We start from the raw sequence: 17,634 nt of genomic DNA on the forward strand, positions 1-17,634 counted from the left end.
TTTAAAATTTAATTTATTTATTTTAACATAAAAAATTATTTTTTTAAATAAATTTTTATTATGAATGCTTTAAAATATTGAATTAATTATATAATTTGTAAATCAAAATTTTTTTCATGAAAAATTAAAATATATATTCTGTCAATATTTATTTTCTAATAAAAGAGATAGAAATATTAAATATAAAAGTTTAACACATAAATTTCAAATTTGATAAACTTATTTTGGTTTTATTTACCTAATTAAAATCTCTTCGTTTTAATTTTTTTTTTCCTATGAAGCAATAGCATTTATTTCATTCGTTTTTTCATTTTTAATCAATAATTGAAATCCATTTTCTACATCCCATATTTTGCAGGTGTTATCATGAGAACCAGTTGCAAGATACTTGCCATCAGCAGAAAAAGCAATTGAGGTAATTAATTTAGTATGTCCTTCAATAGTATTTATGAGCTGAAATCCATTTTCTACACTCCAGATTTTGCAAGTTTTATCATGAGAACCTGTTGCGAGGTACTTGCTATCTGCAGAAAAAGCAATTGACACAATAATATGCCTTGGTGGTACTTCAATCTTATTTATGAGTTGAAATCCATTTTCTACATTCCAGATTTAAAAAGGATTATCATAAGCAGCTGTTGCGAGATACTTGCCATTTGGTGAAAAAGCAATTGAATTAATCGCTCTTACATATCCTGTTTCTAAAGTATTTATTGGTTTAAATCCATTTTCTACATTCCAAATCTAGCAAGTATAATCATAAGTACCAACAGCGAGATACTTACCGTCTGCAGAAAAAGCAACTGAGTTAATTTACCCAGGATGTCCTTCAATATTTTTTATCAATTAGAATCCATTTTCAACATTCCATACATCACACATATTATTTATGAAATATTTTCCATCTACAGAAAAAGCAGCTACTTCAGCTTCTTTTTCAATCTTATTTATGAGTTAAAACCCATTTTCTGCATTCCATATTTTGCAAGTGAAATTTTCAGAACCTGTTGCAAGATACTTTCCATTTGCAGAAAAAGCAACTGATGATTGAAGATTAATTACTCCAACTTCAAGTGTATTTGTAAGTTGAAATCCATTTTCAACATTCCATATTTTACAAGTTTTATCTATAGAACCTGTAGCCAAATACTTACTATCTGTAGAAAAAGCAACTGAGTAAATCCAGTGAGTATGTCCTTAGATCGTGTTTATGAATTGAAACCCATTTTGAACATTCCAGATTTTAAAAGTTTTATCCCAAGAACCTGTTGCAAGATACTTGCTATCTGCAGAGAAAGTAACTGAATTAATTGATTAAACATGTCCTGTCTCAATTGCATTTATCATTTGAAATCCATTTTCTACATCCCAGATTTTACATGATATTTCACTTAACTAGAAACAACCAATTGCAAGATACTTGCTATCTGGTGAAAAAGCAAGTGAATAGATTGCATCAGTATCTCCATTAATTGTATTCATAAGTTAGAATCCGTTTTCTGCATTCCAGATTTTTATAGTGCCTCCTGAACCTGTTGCCAGATAATTGCAATCTGAAGAAAAAGCAACTAAGCAATTTGAACCATGGCTTGATTCAATCGTATTTGTGAGTTAAAATTCATTTTTTAAATTCCAGATTTTACAGGTGCCATCTTATGAGCCCGTCGCGAGATAGTTTCCATCTGTTGAAAAATCAATTGAATAAACACTATGCCCTTCAATAGTATTTTAGAGTTAAAATCTATTTTCAGCATTCCATATTTTGCAAGTTCCATCATCTGAACCAGTTGCTAAATATTTGCTATCTGCAGAAAAATTAACAGAGAAAATTCCACCATTATGTCCTTCAATCGAATTTGTGAGTTAGAATCCATTTTGTACATTCCAGATTTTGCAAGTTTTATCCTAAGAACCTGTTGCTAGATACTTGCCATCTGCAGAGAAATCAACCGATTAAATTTTATCTGTATGTCCATTAATTGTATTTATGAGTTAGTATCCGTTTTCTAGATTCCATATATTGCAAGTGAAATCTTTTGAACCTGTTGCGAGATACTTGCCATCTGCAGAAAAAGCAGATGATAAAATAAATTATGTATGCCCTTAAATAGAATTTTTGAGTTTAAATCCATTTTCTATGTCCCAGATTTTGCAAGAATCATCTTCTGAACTTGTTGCAAGATACTTCCCATCGGCAGAAAAAGCAACTGAGTAAATATATTATTTATGTCCTTCAATAGTATTTTAGAGTTGGAAGTCATTTTCTGCATTCCAGATTTGACAAGTGCTATCTTTTGATCCAGTTGCTAAATACTTGCCATCTGCAGAAAAGGTAATTGAGGAAATTGATCTTTAGTGCCCTTCAATTGTTTTTATCAGTTGAAATCCATTTTCTAAATTCCAGATTTTGCAATTTTTATAATCTGAAACTGTTGCAAGATACTTGCAATTTGGAGATAAAGAAGATATACTTAAATCAATGTTACGGCAATCTTTAATACTTTCTATGATTGAGTGAGTTTAAAAATCATAGATATTAACTTCTTTATTTGTAGAAGTAATAATTTTATTATTTATTAGTAAAGAGTATGTGGCTTAAAATTTATTTTCATCAAGAATTTTGAAACCATTTTAAATATCACCATAAAATGTTTAATTAGTATTTAAGGTAATAATATATTTTGAATCATTTATTCCAAAGCTAGAAATAGGAAAGGCAAAAGTGAAAGTATTAATTATTTCAAAATTTTGAGGATTTATTTCAAATAACGATCTATTTGTTCTAATAACAAAAATGTTTTTTGCATTGATAAAACGAATACTTTTCAAATGGGTATCAGTTATTTTTTTTGATAACACCAATTTAAAAGTTTGATTATTATTTTGTGATATGTCAAATTAATTTACATAGCCAGTATTAGTTATTGATACAAGATAACCTTTATGAAATATTACTCCGTTGAAAGAGAAAAAATTCTAAGTATCAAATTGTTTTTAGAAAGTACCAAATGATGCATTTGTAAGATTTGAAGTCTCATAATTTTCTAAATTTTATTTTAGAATAAATGAGTTACTTAAATTACAATCCTTAAATTCAACAAGTTTAGGATATTCTGAAGAGATGTATGCTTATGAAAATGAACACTTTTCAAAAATCAAATTTGGAAAATAAAATTTGGAAAGAAAGAGAGCTGATAATAAATTGGATGCTCCAATATCAATTTGGCTTTTTTCAGAATTTTTTGAAATCGTAGATTTTTTAATGTATTGTATGTATTTGCTTGTTTAAGAAATATCTTCTTTGGCATATATTTTCTTGAAATTCTATGAATCTATTTCAGATTACATTAGTTTATAGAATTTTTAAAGAATTTATGACTCTGATGCATTCGTTTGGTTGCTCATGATAATTCTTTTATTTATATTAAATTCTTTTAGATGCTTTATATCTAATTTATAGATATTCTCTCTATGAATATCAAAATCATATTTCATAGCCCTAGCAGCAAAATATTCAAAAAGAGATTTATGTCTGAACTCAAATTCTTAAAATTTATTCTCATCTTAATCTTTCTATTTATTATTTTGGGATTGATTGTTATTATTTTGTTAATCAAATTTCAATTGAACTCTTGTAATAATTCTAGAATCAACATAGTTATTTAGTTCTTTAATGAGATCATCGATCTTTAACTTATTTTTTTTGAAGATAGTAGAAATCTCCTCCCTTAGTTAAAATTACACAGAGTCTCTTGTTATTGAAAGATAATTTAATTTTTAACCTTTTTAGATAAGCATTTTCATAGCAATTGATTAAAAATATTCGAAGTAGCAAGATTCTACTTTTTCGATTAGTTCTTATTTTTCTTATTGGTTTAAATTTAGTTAATTTTATTTCTCAATAAAAATTTAAGATTGTTTTTTGAATTGCTATTAAAAGAAGAGCTCTTAAATCTCAACTTGATCTGAAACTTAATGAAAAGTCTTTATAATTTTTTGATCACCTAGATCGATATCTGCTATCATTCTTGTGGTGAGATATAAATTAATAGGTAACATTAATAATTCAGTTAATTATTAATTTTTATGAATAATCTCTGAAAGTTGATTTATTTTCAATTCTCTTTGATTTCCTTACTATTTTTTATATTTTTCTAAATAATCTTCAATGTCCTATTTTGTAATTTTTTCCAATTTAAAAATTGCATAGGAATTTAATTAACCTTATTTTCCTTAATTATCATAATAACTAAAGTATTTTTTGGCATCAGAAACTGTGATTTTTTCTAATCTAGAAGTAACAATCACTAGAGTGTTCACCCATTCATTTAATTTTAATTTTTAGTAAACTTTAAAATAATCTCCAGTATATTCATCATAGCCATCTAGCATGATTAGTTTATTTCTCTCAGATTTCTTTAACAAATCCACATCCTCTTTTTTTATATTTACAGATTGTAGATAGTCCTCAATCGAAGGTTTTTCTCTATCCAGAGAGTTACATTTAATAATAAATGGTATGAAATCGGATCTTTGGTCTTTTGTATATTCTGAATCAGTGCCTTTCAGTAGCTCGACTTCTAGCTTTTTTAGAAGCATAGATTTACCAGATCCTCCTTCTGCTAAAATAGATATGATCCTACACTTATTAGAATTATATTTTTCAATTTTTTGCTGATTTTAATCTTGAACATCATCAGAAGAACTCTCAAAATTAGGGATGAGAAATTAATCAATAATTTATTTCACTGCGTCCTTCTCTTCTGTATTAATTTTATAACCTTCTAAGTAAGTTATTTGTTAATTAACATATAAGTGTATTGCTTCTAGTAGAGCATCATCTTTGTGACTTATTTCAAGATTTTTCTATCTCTGCTTAACACTTTATTCCCACATTTCAACGTAATATTTAGCAAGTAATTTATCTAAATCATTTTCATTTTAAATACTATTTGCAAATTCATAATACTATTATTTATTTTCTAAATGCTTCATTAACTAATTTTTTTATTCGTTTATTTATATTAAAATTAGAGCTTTATCAAGTCGTTTATGTATGAAATCTGCCATTATCCAATTATTTTTATAAATAATTTAAACACATTTTTATTTTTCCTATAAATAATTTGAGACAATATTTATCATGATATCTGTAAATTCATTTTATGCATTTAGCATTAAAAGGATTTAGGCAAAGTATAAAAGTAACTAAGCTTTAATATATCTAAATTAATTACTTGAGGCAATTAAACTTGCAATATTCTTTATTTTATCAGCGATACTATCAGAATAATCTTTAACTTGTAGAATGTTTGATAATTGAATTATTAGTTCTTGCTTTTTTGATTCTTTAAATTTCTTAGTTAATTAATCAAAATTATCTTCAATTTTCTATTTAGAAAGTAAATAGTTTAACTGCATGTAAACAAACAATTGGATATCTTTATTTGTTATCTTTGGAGATTCTTCTAAATAGAAAAATATTTCTTAAATTGCATCATTTTATGAAATATTTTCTCCTAAATATTCAACTTTCTTCAACCATAAAGCTTACATGTTATTGGCAATGTTATTGGTATTATAATCAGAATAGCCTTTAAGTCCTATTTGTACAGCTTCTGTTGAAGATTTAGAAGTAATTTGTTGAACAATTTATTTAATCTCATTTATAAATTGATTTATTTAATTTAAATCTATTTCTGTTAAATTTTTTACGGCTCCTGCAATACTTACAAATCCAGCTCCGAATTTAGCAATCTAAACAATTTTTGAAATGATTTTGACTGCTACACTTTTATTAGCTTCATCTAAACCCTATCTTTAAGAATTCAATGTTTTTAGGAAGTCAAAATATTGAAAAAGATCCAAGCATGGAATCTTGTCTTTATTTTCTTTACAATATGTAATGAGTATGAGCAATTTATCAGTTATTGAGTTAATATCAGATTGAATTGATTATTATGAATTACTTTATCTAATGATTAACAAATAGTTTATTAACAAGTTAATCATATTTATGACTTTATGTCTAATTTCTTGCCTAACTATTTATTCTCTGTACCTGAATAGAGTCTCTTCAATAATCAATCTAACATCTGTTTCTATTTCATCTTCACTAACTGTTTTAGTTGTAAAATACTCACTATACGAATCATTAAACTTTTTGAATCGAGGTTATTCCTCAATTTTTTTATTCTCTTCACTCTAAATTTCGAATTCCTTCTTAAGTTATTCCTATCCATCAATAATTTACTTCATTTACTTATTTTTATTTAATTTTCCTATTTTCGATTTGCTACCACAAATTCCTCCTCCTAAAAGTTTATCTTCTGAAGTTTGGATTATGAATTACTATTTGAGTTTTTTATTTGCTTACAGTAATAATTATTCTTAATTTTCTTATAAATCTTTTGTTGAAAGCTTAAGTTGTCCTTTATTAAAATTATCATAACCATTTTACTCAAAGAGACTTAAGATGTTGATTTTTCTTAACTAAATAAAATTATTTTTCGAAAGCCTTAGACTAGAGGATTGATACTCTTCTTGTTAACTAGCTTGATGAGTTTAAATGCAAACTCTATTTGATGTATCATTAGATAATTTATTCATTGTAATTTAATTAATTACTTGCTAAGATATACTATTTTAATAATATTTATTTTCATACTTTTTAGTTATCTCATTCTAAAATGCTTATTTAGTAAGAATAGTGAATAACTTATTATTAAATTTAGTCATTTAATTTTTTTATATTAAATTCAACAGATATACTCTTTAAGGCTGAGAAATTCTTAAATTTTTTATTGAATTTCCTATATTAATTTTAATGTCTAAATTTAAAATGAATTTTTCCTTTGAATTGTTACTATCTTTTTCTTGTTTTTTCAATATCTTTTGTTCATCAAATGCTTTAGCGTTTTTTATCTAAATTTATTTTCTTTCTATCGATAAGGCTTTTGAGAGTGATCTTGATTATTATAGAAACAACTTATCTAATAAGAATATCTATATTTATTGTTAAGAAAGCTCTCCAAACTTTCTGCTGCCTATTTTAGGAAGAACTTTTTTAAATATTTTTGAAAGTTCTACTTTTATTTAATTCCTAAAATCACATTCAATTAGTTTTATAGAAAATCTTAATGCATCAATCTTTCGTTAAGCAAAACCATACATTGCTTCACCTGTTTCTTAGTTTTCTAAGATAAACATTTAACAGCTTTTTAATCTGAATTATTTCTCATCCATTTTTTCATAATAGACTTTTAATTGGTTTTCCTAATTTGTATCTGCTATTTTTTTTATTTAAGTAGTGAAATATACCCTTGCTACATAATACTTTTAAATTTAGTCTTTTAATCTATTCAGCATCTAAACCTATGATAGCTTTGCTCTGTTGTAGAGTTTCTTTACATAGTAAACGTTGGTATGCAACTCTCTATTGCCTATTATATAAAGATATAATTTTTAAAAAATGATTATTCTTATTTATTTTCTACTCTTGAGCATTCTATTTTGGTCTGAAAAATGATTAAAAGGAAGATCAATATTCTTTGAGCCCTTTTCAAAAAATATCTCTAAGTGCTATCTCTATTTAATTCCATTTCTAGTTATTCCATTATTTTTGAGCTTATCAGCAGCTATCCTTGATAATAAAAACAGTTATCTTACAATACCTCCATCTAAAACTATTTATTTAACTTAAGGGAAGGTTTCTTTAATCTCAGCTTAATTTTTAAACTTTTCCACATTTTTGGTAAGTTTGGTTAAATATTTAGCTTTAGTTCCTACAGATTTTACTCTCATTTTTTTCTAACACTTTACTTCTTCTAAATCTTTGATTTTTCTTTTGTTAATTTAATTAAATCTAAAAGATAAATAAATAGGAAATAAGTAATTAAATTAGGAAGCTGTATAATACGACAAATATTTATTTAATTTTAGAAGAAAATTGCCATTCAGTTTTTTAATTAATTTCATAAAAAAACGACTTTTTATTTAAGAAAAACGAAAAATTGAAATAAAATAATTATTTTTTATTAATTGTGAATAAATCACAAATTATATTAAAAAAATCTCTAAAGTACATAATTTTATTAACTTAATCAATTTTTTACTAAATTTAATAAACAACTGAAATATTATTTAAAATGGATTTAAAGGACATTCTCTAAGTAAAAGAAATAGTAATAGATAATATATACTGAGGGTAAATAATACAATATTTATTGGTAAAAGCCAACTGTTTAATTGGTCATTATCTTATAAAATTAATAAATATAGTAAATAATTAAAATTAAAAAAGTATTTTACTTAAATTTTTCTTTAAAAAGATATTTTTATTCTAAATTAATATAAAAATCAGTATTCCATAAAAAATTTTTTTATAATTAAAATAATATAAATTATATAATTTATTTTAATTGTTTAGTCAAAAAAACTAATTAAATTATAATTTTTAATATTAAGTACGAATATAAAAATTTAATACTAATGATTTTCACAGTTAATAAACTTATTAGAAAATATTTTTAATATTTTAAATCTTTGTCTAACAAGAAACTGCTTAAGTATCGTTATTTTATGCTCCATTTTTATTCAACAGTTTCAAAACTTTTTCAACATTCCAGATTTTACAAATACCTAAAGAAATGGTTGCTAAATACTTACAATCTTTAGAAATTTTAGAAAAACCTTCTTAATTACCTTAAGGATGATCTATTTTAATCTCATGAATGAGTTAAAATTCATTTTCTGTATTCCAAATTTTAAATGTAAAATCATAGGAACATGTTATTAAATATTTGGAATCTGCAGAAAAACTAACTGATATTTTACTTTTAGGATTAATTTCTATCTTTTTTTTTAGTTTGAATTTATTTTCTACGTTCCAGATTTTGCAGTAGCAATCATGTGAAACTGTTACGAGAAACTTCCCATCTGAAGAAAAATCAACTGTATAAATATCTTTTGAGTGTTCTTTAATGTCCTTTATAAGTTAAAAATTATTTTCTACATTCCAGATTTTACAAGTTTTATCAATAGAACCTGTTGCAAGATATTTGTAATTAGCAGAAAAAGCAACTGAGGAAATTTATTAAGAATGGTCTTTAACTGTATTAATTAGTTTAAATCCATTTTCTATATTCCAGATTTTGCAAGTCATATCCATACAATATGTTGCTAGGTACTTGCCATCTATAGAAAAAGCAACTGGGTTAATTTTATCATTTTGTGCGTTGATAGTTTTTATTAGCTCCAAACCATTTTTAATTTTCCAGATTTTACATGTCGAATCTTTTGAACCTATTGCAAGGTATTTACCATCTGAAGAAAAAATAACTGATAAAATCTAATTAGGATGATTCTCAATAGTGTAAATTAGTTCTAATCCATTCTCTACACTCCAAATTTTACATGTATTGTCACCTTAGACTGTTGCTAAATATTTGTTATCTGAAGAAAAAATAGCTGAACAAACATTCAAATAATTATTGTCACCAATAATCTAATTCATGAGTTCAAATCCTTATTCTAAATTCCATAATTTGCAAGTTTTATCTTTTGAACCTGTTGCTAGATATTTTCCATCTGCAGAAAAAGCTATTGAGAAAATACAGCTTTCATGTCCTTAAATTTTATTTATGAGTTTAAATTTATTTTCTACATTCCAGATTTAGCAAGTCTTATCATCAAATGAACTAGTTGCTAGGTACTTGCTATCTGCAGAAAAATGAATTGAAGAAACTTTATTAATATCTTCTTTAATAGTAATTTCTTTTTAGAATCCATCTTATACATTCCAAATATTGCATGCGCCATGTGAACCTGATGCGAGATACTTGCAATCAGCAGAGAAAGCAAGTGAGCTAATCTCATTAGTATGGCCAGTTTCAATTGTTTTAAGCTGTTCAAATCCATCATTTTTTACTTTCCAGATATTTATCATGCAAACACTATTACCTTAACGAGTTGTTGTTGCCAAATAATTACCATCAGTAGAAAAAGCTATATGACATATTATATTATCATCACCAGTTTGGATAGTTTTTAAAATGTTAAATTCATTTTCTACATTCCAGATTTTGCATGTATTTTAGTAAGAACTAGTTGCAAGAAATTTGCTATCTGGAGAAAATGCAACTTAACAAATTTCTGAAGTAGGATCTTCAATTGTCTTAATATGTTATAATTTATCTAGATCCCAGATTTTGCAAGTTTTATCCAAAGAACCTGTTGCAAGGTACTTGTTATTAGCAGAAAAAGCAACCGAAGAGATCTTTTTAGTATGTCCTTTTATAGTATGTATCATTTATAATTCATTTTTTACTTCCCATAATATGCAAGTATTATCCTAAGAACCTGTTACAAGATATTTACCATCAGCAGAAAAAGCAACAGAAGAGACCGAATCAGTATGTCCTTCAATAGTATTTATGCATTCGAAGTTATTTTCTACATTCAATATTTTGCAAGTATTATCTTCTGAAGCCATTGCAAAATACTTTCCATCTTCAGAAAAAACAATTGAGTTAACTATTTTGTTTTACCCTTCATCAATAGATTTTATTAATTAGAATCCCTTTTCTTTATTCTAAAATATGGAAGTTTTCTTATTTGAACTGATTGCCAGATACTTACCATCAGGAGAAAAAGCTATTTACGAAATTTAAACCTAACCTTCATCAATACTCTATATTAGTTTGAATTTATTTCCTGTATTCAATATTTTACAAATCTTATCATTGATCTTTATTGCAAGATACTTGCCATCTGAAGTAAAGGAAGATACAGCCAAATTACAAGATTCATTTTTTATCTCTTATATAATTTTAAAATCTGATAAATTATAAATATTAATTTTTTTATTTTAAGAGGCTATGATTGAATTGTTTAGCATTAAACACTATTTACCTTAAATTTTATTTTCATCTAGAAGTATGAAATCATTTTATAAATCTCCATAAAATATTTATTGTGTGTTTAAGGTAACTAAGTACATTGAATTATTTATTGCTAAGCTGGAAATAGGATGTGCAAAAGAGAAAGTATTAATTGTCTCAAAAGTTTGAGTATTAATCTCAAATAAAGATCGAATCGCTCTAATTATAAAAACATTTTTTGTGCTAGCATATTCAATACTTTCCAAACGGGAATTAGTAATTTTTTTTGATTATAATTTTTTACATGGTTGATTTTTATTTTGAGAAATTTCAAATTAATTGATATATCCAGTTTTTGTTATAGATACAAGAGTATTTTTATAAAATATAACTTGCTTAAAAGAATAAATGTCTTCAGTATCAAACTATTTTTAGAAACTATTAAAAGCTGCATTTTTAGTGTTAGAAGTTTCATAATTTTCTAAATCTTGTTAGTGAATAAACGAATCACTTAAGTTACATTCCTCAAATTAAGCAAGTTTAGGATATTTAGAAGAGATGTAAGCTTAAGAAAATGAGCATTTTTTAAAAATCAAATCTGGAAATAAGAATTTTGAAAGAAAGAGTGCTGATAATAAATTTGATGCTCCAACATCAATTTAGCTTTTTTCAGTGGGTTTTAAAATTGTAGATTTTTTAATAAATTGAATGTACTTATTTGTTTTAGATATGTCTTATTCACTATAATTATTCTCTGAAAACTATGAGTGAATATCAATTTACATTAATTTATAAAGTTTTAAAAGAATTTATTGCTCTGATGCATTTCTTTGGTTGCTCATGATAATTCTTTTATTTATATTGAATTCTTTTAGTTACTTTATATCTAATTCATAGATATTTTCTTTATGAATATCAAAATCATATTTCATAGCCCTGGCAGCAAAATATTCAAAAAGAGATTTATGTCTGAACTCAAATTCTTAACATTTATTGTTTTCCTATTAATCTTTCTATTTATTATTTTAAGATTGATTCTTAGTATTTTCTGCATCTAATTTTAAATTAATTCTTGTTATGACTTTACAATCAATATAGTTATTTAGATTTTATATGAGGCTATTTATATTGAGATTATATTTATTGAAGAGAACAGATACCTCTTCACTTGGTTAAAATTGAATAGACTCTCTTGTTGTTGAAAGATAATTTGATTTTTAACCTTTTTAAATAAACATTTGCATAGCAATTAACTAAAAGTATTCAAAGTAACATTATTATACTTTTTCAATTAATTCTTGTCTTTAATTATCATTTAAATTTAGCTCTTATTATTTTTCAATAAAAATTTGAGATTGGCTTTTGAATTTTTATAAGAAAAAAAACTCTTATATCTCAATCTGATCTGAAACTTGCGACAAGCCATTTGAAATTTTTTGATCAGTAATATCAATTTCTTCAATCATTCTTGATATTAGGTATAAATTAATAGGTAGCTCTAGTAATTTATTTAGCTATTTATTTTTGGATATAATTTCTTTAATTAAATCGTGAAAATCTTTCTTTTTTTTTGAATATTTTTAATACTTTTCTAAGTAATCTTCAATGTCTTTATCTGTAATTTTTTGGAGCTTGTAGATTCCAAACGAATTATTATTTTTAGCTTATTTTCCTTAGTTATCATAGTAGTTAAAGTACTTTTTAGCATCAGATATTGCTATTTTCTCTAATCTAGAAGTTACAATAACGAGAGTATTTACCCAATCGTTGAGTTTTAATTTCTCATAAACCTTAAAGTATTCTCCAGTATATTCATCATAACCATCGAGCATGATTAGTTTATTTCTTTCAGAGTTCTTTAACATATCGATGTCTTTTCTCTTTATTTTCACAGATTCTAAATAGTCTTCTAAAGATGGTTATTTTCTATCTAAAGAGTTGCACTTGATGATAAACGGAATGAAATAAGATCTAGTATCTTTTGTGTATTCTGAATCACGATTCAGTAGTTCAACTTCTAACTTTTTTAACAGCATTGACTTTCCCGAACCTCCTTCTGCTAAAATTGATATGATTTTACACTTGTTTTAATTTACTTCTTAACTTTAAAACTAGCTTTCCTCTTTGTTTTAGCTATCATCAGAAGAAAATACAAAATTTGGAATGAGGAATTATTCAATAATCTATTTTACAGCATCTCTTCCTTCTGTGTTAATTTTATAACCTTCCTAGTATGTAATCTATTAATTAACATATAAATGAATGGCTTCAAGTAATGCATCATCTTTATGCGTCATTTTTAATTTTTTCTACCTCTGCTGCACACTTTATTCCCACAATTCAACATAATTCTTAGCAAGTTACTTATCTAAGTCTATTTCATTTTAAATTTTATATGCAAAATTACTGAATTTTTCTTTATCATCTAAATAATCTGTTATTTAATTTGTGTTCTCATTTATTTGATCTAAGATTTATTTTTTAGTAAGATTAAGATGGTTATCATTAAAATCTCTAATAATTTAATTGTTTTGATAAATAATTTTAACAGATTTTTCTTTTTCTTACAAGTAATTAGCTATTATATTTATAGTAATATTTTGAAATTAATTTTAATTTGTCTTTTAAAATATTTTAGCAAAGTATAAGAGTAACTATGCTTTAATATATCTAAATTAAGTGTTTTAAGCTATTAAATTTGCTATCATTTTTATTTTATCTAAAATGGTTTCAGAATATTTTTTAACTTACAGATTATTTGATAATTTTATAATAAGTTCTTGCTTTTACTCATTTTCAAATCTTTTAGAAATCTTTTAGAAATTATCTTCTATTTATTGCTTTGACAATAAATAATTTAATTGCATGAAAACAAACAATTGTGTGTCTTTATTTACTATTTTAGGATATTCTTCTAAATAAAACATGATTTCTTAAATTGGATCTTACTGAGAAAGATTATCTCCCAGATAATAAACTTTTCTAAGCCACAATGCTTACATATTATTTGCAATATTATTAGAGTTGTAATTAGAATAGCTTTCAAGTCCTTTTTCTGCTAAATCAATTGAAGGCTGATAAATTTTTTTGATAAAATCCTTTATTTCGTTTAAATCTTTTTATATATTAATAAAATTTTAGAAAACTCCAGCTATACTGACAAATCCAGCTCCAAATTTAGCAACTTGAATAACATTTAAAATAATTTAGGCTGCAACACTTTTATTAATTTCATCTAAACCTTATCTTTAACCATTCAAAGTTTTTAAGATATCAAAATATTGATAAAGATCCAAACAAGGATGTCTCTCTTTATTCTCTTTGCAATATATAATAAGTGTTTCCAACTTATTGTTTATTAAGTTAATATCAGATTGTATTGACTAAGTTGACTTGCTTTATCTAATGATAAGAAAATAATTGATTAATAAATTAATCATATCAATAACTTTATGTCTAATTTTAACTTAAATTATGTCTTCTCTATAATCATAAAGACTATTTTCAATCATCCTTCTTACATGTCCTTCTATTTCTTTTTCACTTATTTTATGTTTATTGAAATATATTTTATATTATTCATTAAACATTTTAAAAGTGATTTCATCATCCCTTTGATTCTTTTATACATAAACTCTGTTTATAGGCGCAACTTTTGACTTACTGCCACATACTCCTCCACCAAAAAGTTTGTCTTCTTTAAATTTTAATATGCTTCTTAATTTTCTAAATTCGCTTTTCTATTTTTTGAGCTCATAAATTTCATACAAATTCAATTTTGATAGTTAAAACAGCTGGAAAATATAATCCCAATAAAGTCTAAAGCGATATTCACAATTGATTGGTTATTAATAGCTTTTGTTATTAGTAAATGCATCCTCTTAAATATTTTAAATTTTAAATTATTACTAGTGATTGTATTAGTTTTTCTAACTATCATATGCAGACTTCCCTGATGATTCAAAATGTGTGTTTATTATCTTAGCAAATGAGAAATTAAAACTTTGTTACTTCCTCAATCTTAACTGGTTTTCAGAAATAAAGCTTGAAGTTAACCTTTTTGTTTCTTCTTTGAATTAATCTAGATACTAAATTTTATTATTTTCATTATTTTCTCTTAATTTATGCTTGTAGACATGGCTAATTAATTTTTTATTGAATTAATCTATTTGATTTTTCAAAACTAAATTTTGCAGATTATTTCTTTGAACCTAGGATATGCTAAAATTAATTTCCATTTATGAAGAAAGACTTTGCTTAAATTTCCTCTGCTAATAGCTATCGCATGTAGCTACTTAAAACCTCCTCTAATATTGTTTATCATCTAGTTTTTTTTGATGCTATTCTCGATTGTCATCATTAATTTTCTAATTTTTATTTTTACTTGTTCCTGGCCTTACTTCAAAGCACTCCTTTTTTTCTTAATATTAGCTTTTTTTAAGAGTTTCTGTTTACATTTTTCTTAGCATCAACCTTTCACATGTTTTAGATTAGGCTCTCAATGCATTTGATATTTCTCTTTAATTTAATTAACAGGCAACTCGAAATATTTATTAAAGCTTTTCGCTTTTTACTTTAACAAGATTTTTAATTTTTTGATTTGAAAATTCTACTTTTTCTTTAATTGAGTTTTAACTTTCCATTATTTCTTCTTTGAAGTTTTCTTGCAAAGAAATTATAAATTCATTTTAACTTAGATATTAAATTTGATTATTTACTTCTTATTCATCTCTGTAATTAAGTTTTTCTTTACTTGATAACCTCAACTTACGATTCTCTTCATAAATTGTTTTCATTATTGCTTTCATTTTTATTTGCTATTATCTTTTTTGTGCTAAAATTTGAAAAAGTATTCTTGTTTTAGTTTATTTTTGTTTTGTTTTTTCTTCCAAGAGAAGTTCTATTGAGTCTATTAATTAATTCAGCCTTATTTTCTTTTAAATTTTTGCTAAATTAAAGAAGCATTGAAGACTAAAAAGGTTAGTAAGCAATTCTTCAATATTTTTCTGATGAGTATACAGTTATTTTGAAATAATAGTCCATCTTTATTAAGTCTTTTGTTTTTGAAATTGAACAAACTATTGATTTTAATTAAAATCTACCTTCTTTGATACCTTTAGAGCTTGTTTTTTATTGACTTAAAACTATTTTAACTACTACCTAGTGGTTTCATGTTTTTTTAATTGATCAACTATTTCTAATGATGTTTGCAAATCATACGCAAAATCCTAACTCAAATCTTCTTTTTTCGCCTAAATTAAAGGCATATCTTTAAACTTCTTGATGCTTTTCAATTTAATTTCTTATTTCTTAGGCTTTGGCATCTTCTTTATTTTTTCCGCTTAATATTTTGCTCTAAATCCCTCTTATATTACTCTCATATTTTTTGGTCTACTTCTCCTATTACTATCTTTTTTTTGCTTTTCTCTTAATTTTTGTTACTTACTTTAAAATATCTTTAATAGAATATCAATTTTATTTTAATAAGAGAGATACATCAATATAAAACTAAATAGGTATAAATAAAAGTATTTTATAACTTTACCTGCTATTAAAATATTATGAACTGGATATTTCTATACCATGATTTATTTCAATCAATTTATAATTGAAAAATAATAAATAAATAAATAAATTAAAAAGATATAGCTTACATTCATTTTTATAAATATTTATTATATAAAGTACACAAAAATAGAATTTTTGCATAAAATTAAAAATATCTTTAAACATAGTCTAGCGGCTTCGCATTCTTTAAGTCTATTATATTTTATTAACACAAATTAAGTAAAATAATTATATCAATTTAAATGCGCACCAGTTCTAAAGGCAGTAGTGATAGCAGTAGTAACAAAATATATATTAAAGACCCCTTAAAGATCAATGAATTTTCAATGTATGAATGTTAACACCAATTTTCTCTCTTATATATTCCTTTTCATACAACAAAAGCAAATCTTTATTCAGAAAAGAAATGCACGCTTAACTTTGTATTTTTTTTTAGACAAGTAGCTTAAATTTTTGAAATTTAAAATTGTTTTTAAGGATTCTATTCATTTTTTGCTTTCAATTGATTACTTATTTCACTCTTTTAAAATAATTTTATTTTGAAATAAACTTGATGGTTAACTAGAAGTTGCTTTTTCTTAATAGGAATGTCAAATTTAATCTATAAAGCTATTTATTAAAACTCTTTTTTAAATACATCATCCATTTTAGAGGAATTTGTGAGCAAAAAACTCTTTTTAATTTTCTACTATATCAATCTATATATCATAATATGAGAAGATATTTTTTGTTAAAAAATTCTGTTAACTAGTTTGAATCTTACTCATTTGGGCTATCTTGTCCCTTGGTAAGATGAAAGATCTAAATAAATATGTTTAGATCATTTTTCAACGAATAAACTCAGCTTTAATAAAAGTTTGATAGTTTCACCTTCACTAAATGTTTAATCAATCTTTGAAGATGGTAAAAAATATTCCTGCTTAAAACTTCTTCTTATTCATAAATAAAAGCGATTTTTTTGTAACTCAATAATTTTTTCAATTCATAAATACTCTTTTTTTATTTTAATATACATTTGCTATTTTTATTTATAAATTTTACCTCATAATCTTACTCATTTTACTCTCATTTTTTTCTTAATACAACTTTTTCTACTTCGTTGTTTATTTATTTAATAAAATATTATCATATAAATAGTCTTTATTTTAAATGTATAAATGCATCACTGAGGTTATGTCTCAGTTTT

The 17,634-nt window shown here is 24.5% G+C and overlaps 2 protein-coding genes across 2 annotated transcripts; both read right to left on the bottom strand. All coding sequences in view use genetic code 6, as the record gives it.

The window, feature by feature from the left end:
* Positions 1–204: 204 nt before the first annotated feature.
* Positions 205–7,803, bottom strand: TTHERM_01006570 (WD domain, G-beta repeat protein; the record flags this gene model as incomplete). The annotated part of the gene is made up of 2 exons (XM_001030849.3): positions 205–7,442; positions 7,497–7,803. The coding sequence occupies 2 exons, from the start codon at positions 7,801–7,803 to the stop codon at positions 205–207; spliced, it is 7,545 nt and encodes a 2,514-aa protein (XP_001030849.3).
* A 694-nt stretch (positions 7,804–8,497) lies between these two features.
* TTHERM_01006580 (WD domain, G-beta repeat protein) lies at positions 8,498–16,261 on the bottom strand (the record flags this gene model as incomplete). The annotated part of the gene is made up of 2 exons (XM_001030850.2): positions 8,498–10,836; positions 10,912–16,261. The coding sequence occupies 2 exons, from the start codon at positions 16,259–16,261 to the stop codon at positions 8,498–8,500; spliced, it is 7,689 nt and encodes a 2,562-aa protein (XP_001030850.2).
* Positions 16,262–17,634: the final 1,373 nt, after the last annotated feature.

The sequence above is a fragment of the Tetrahymena thermophila genome (assembly GCF_000189635.1).
Source record: "Tetrahymena thermophila SB210 genomic scaffold scf_8254581, whole genome shotgun sequence".
Lineage (NCBI taxonomy): Eukaryota > Ciliophora > Oligohymenophorea > Hymenostomatida > Tetrahymenidae > Tetrahymena > Tetrahymena thermophila.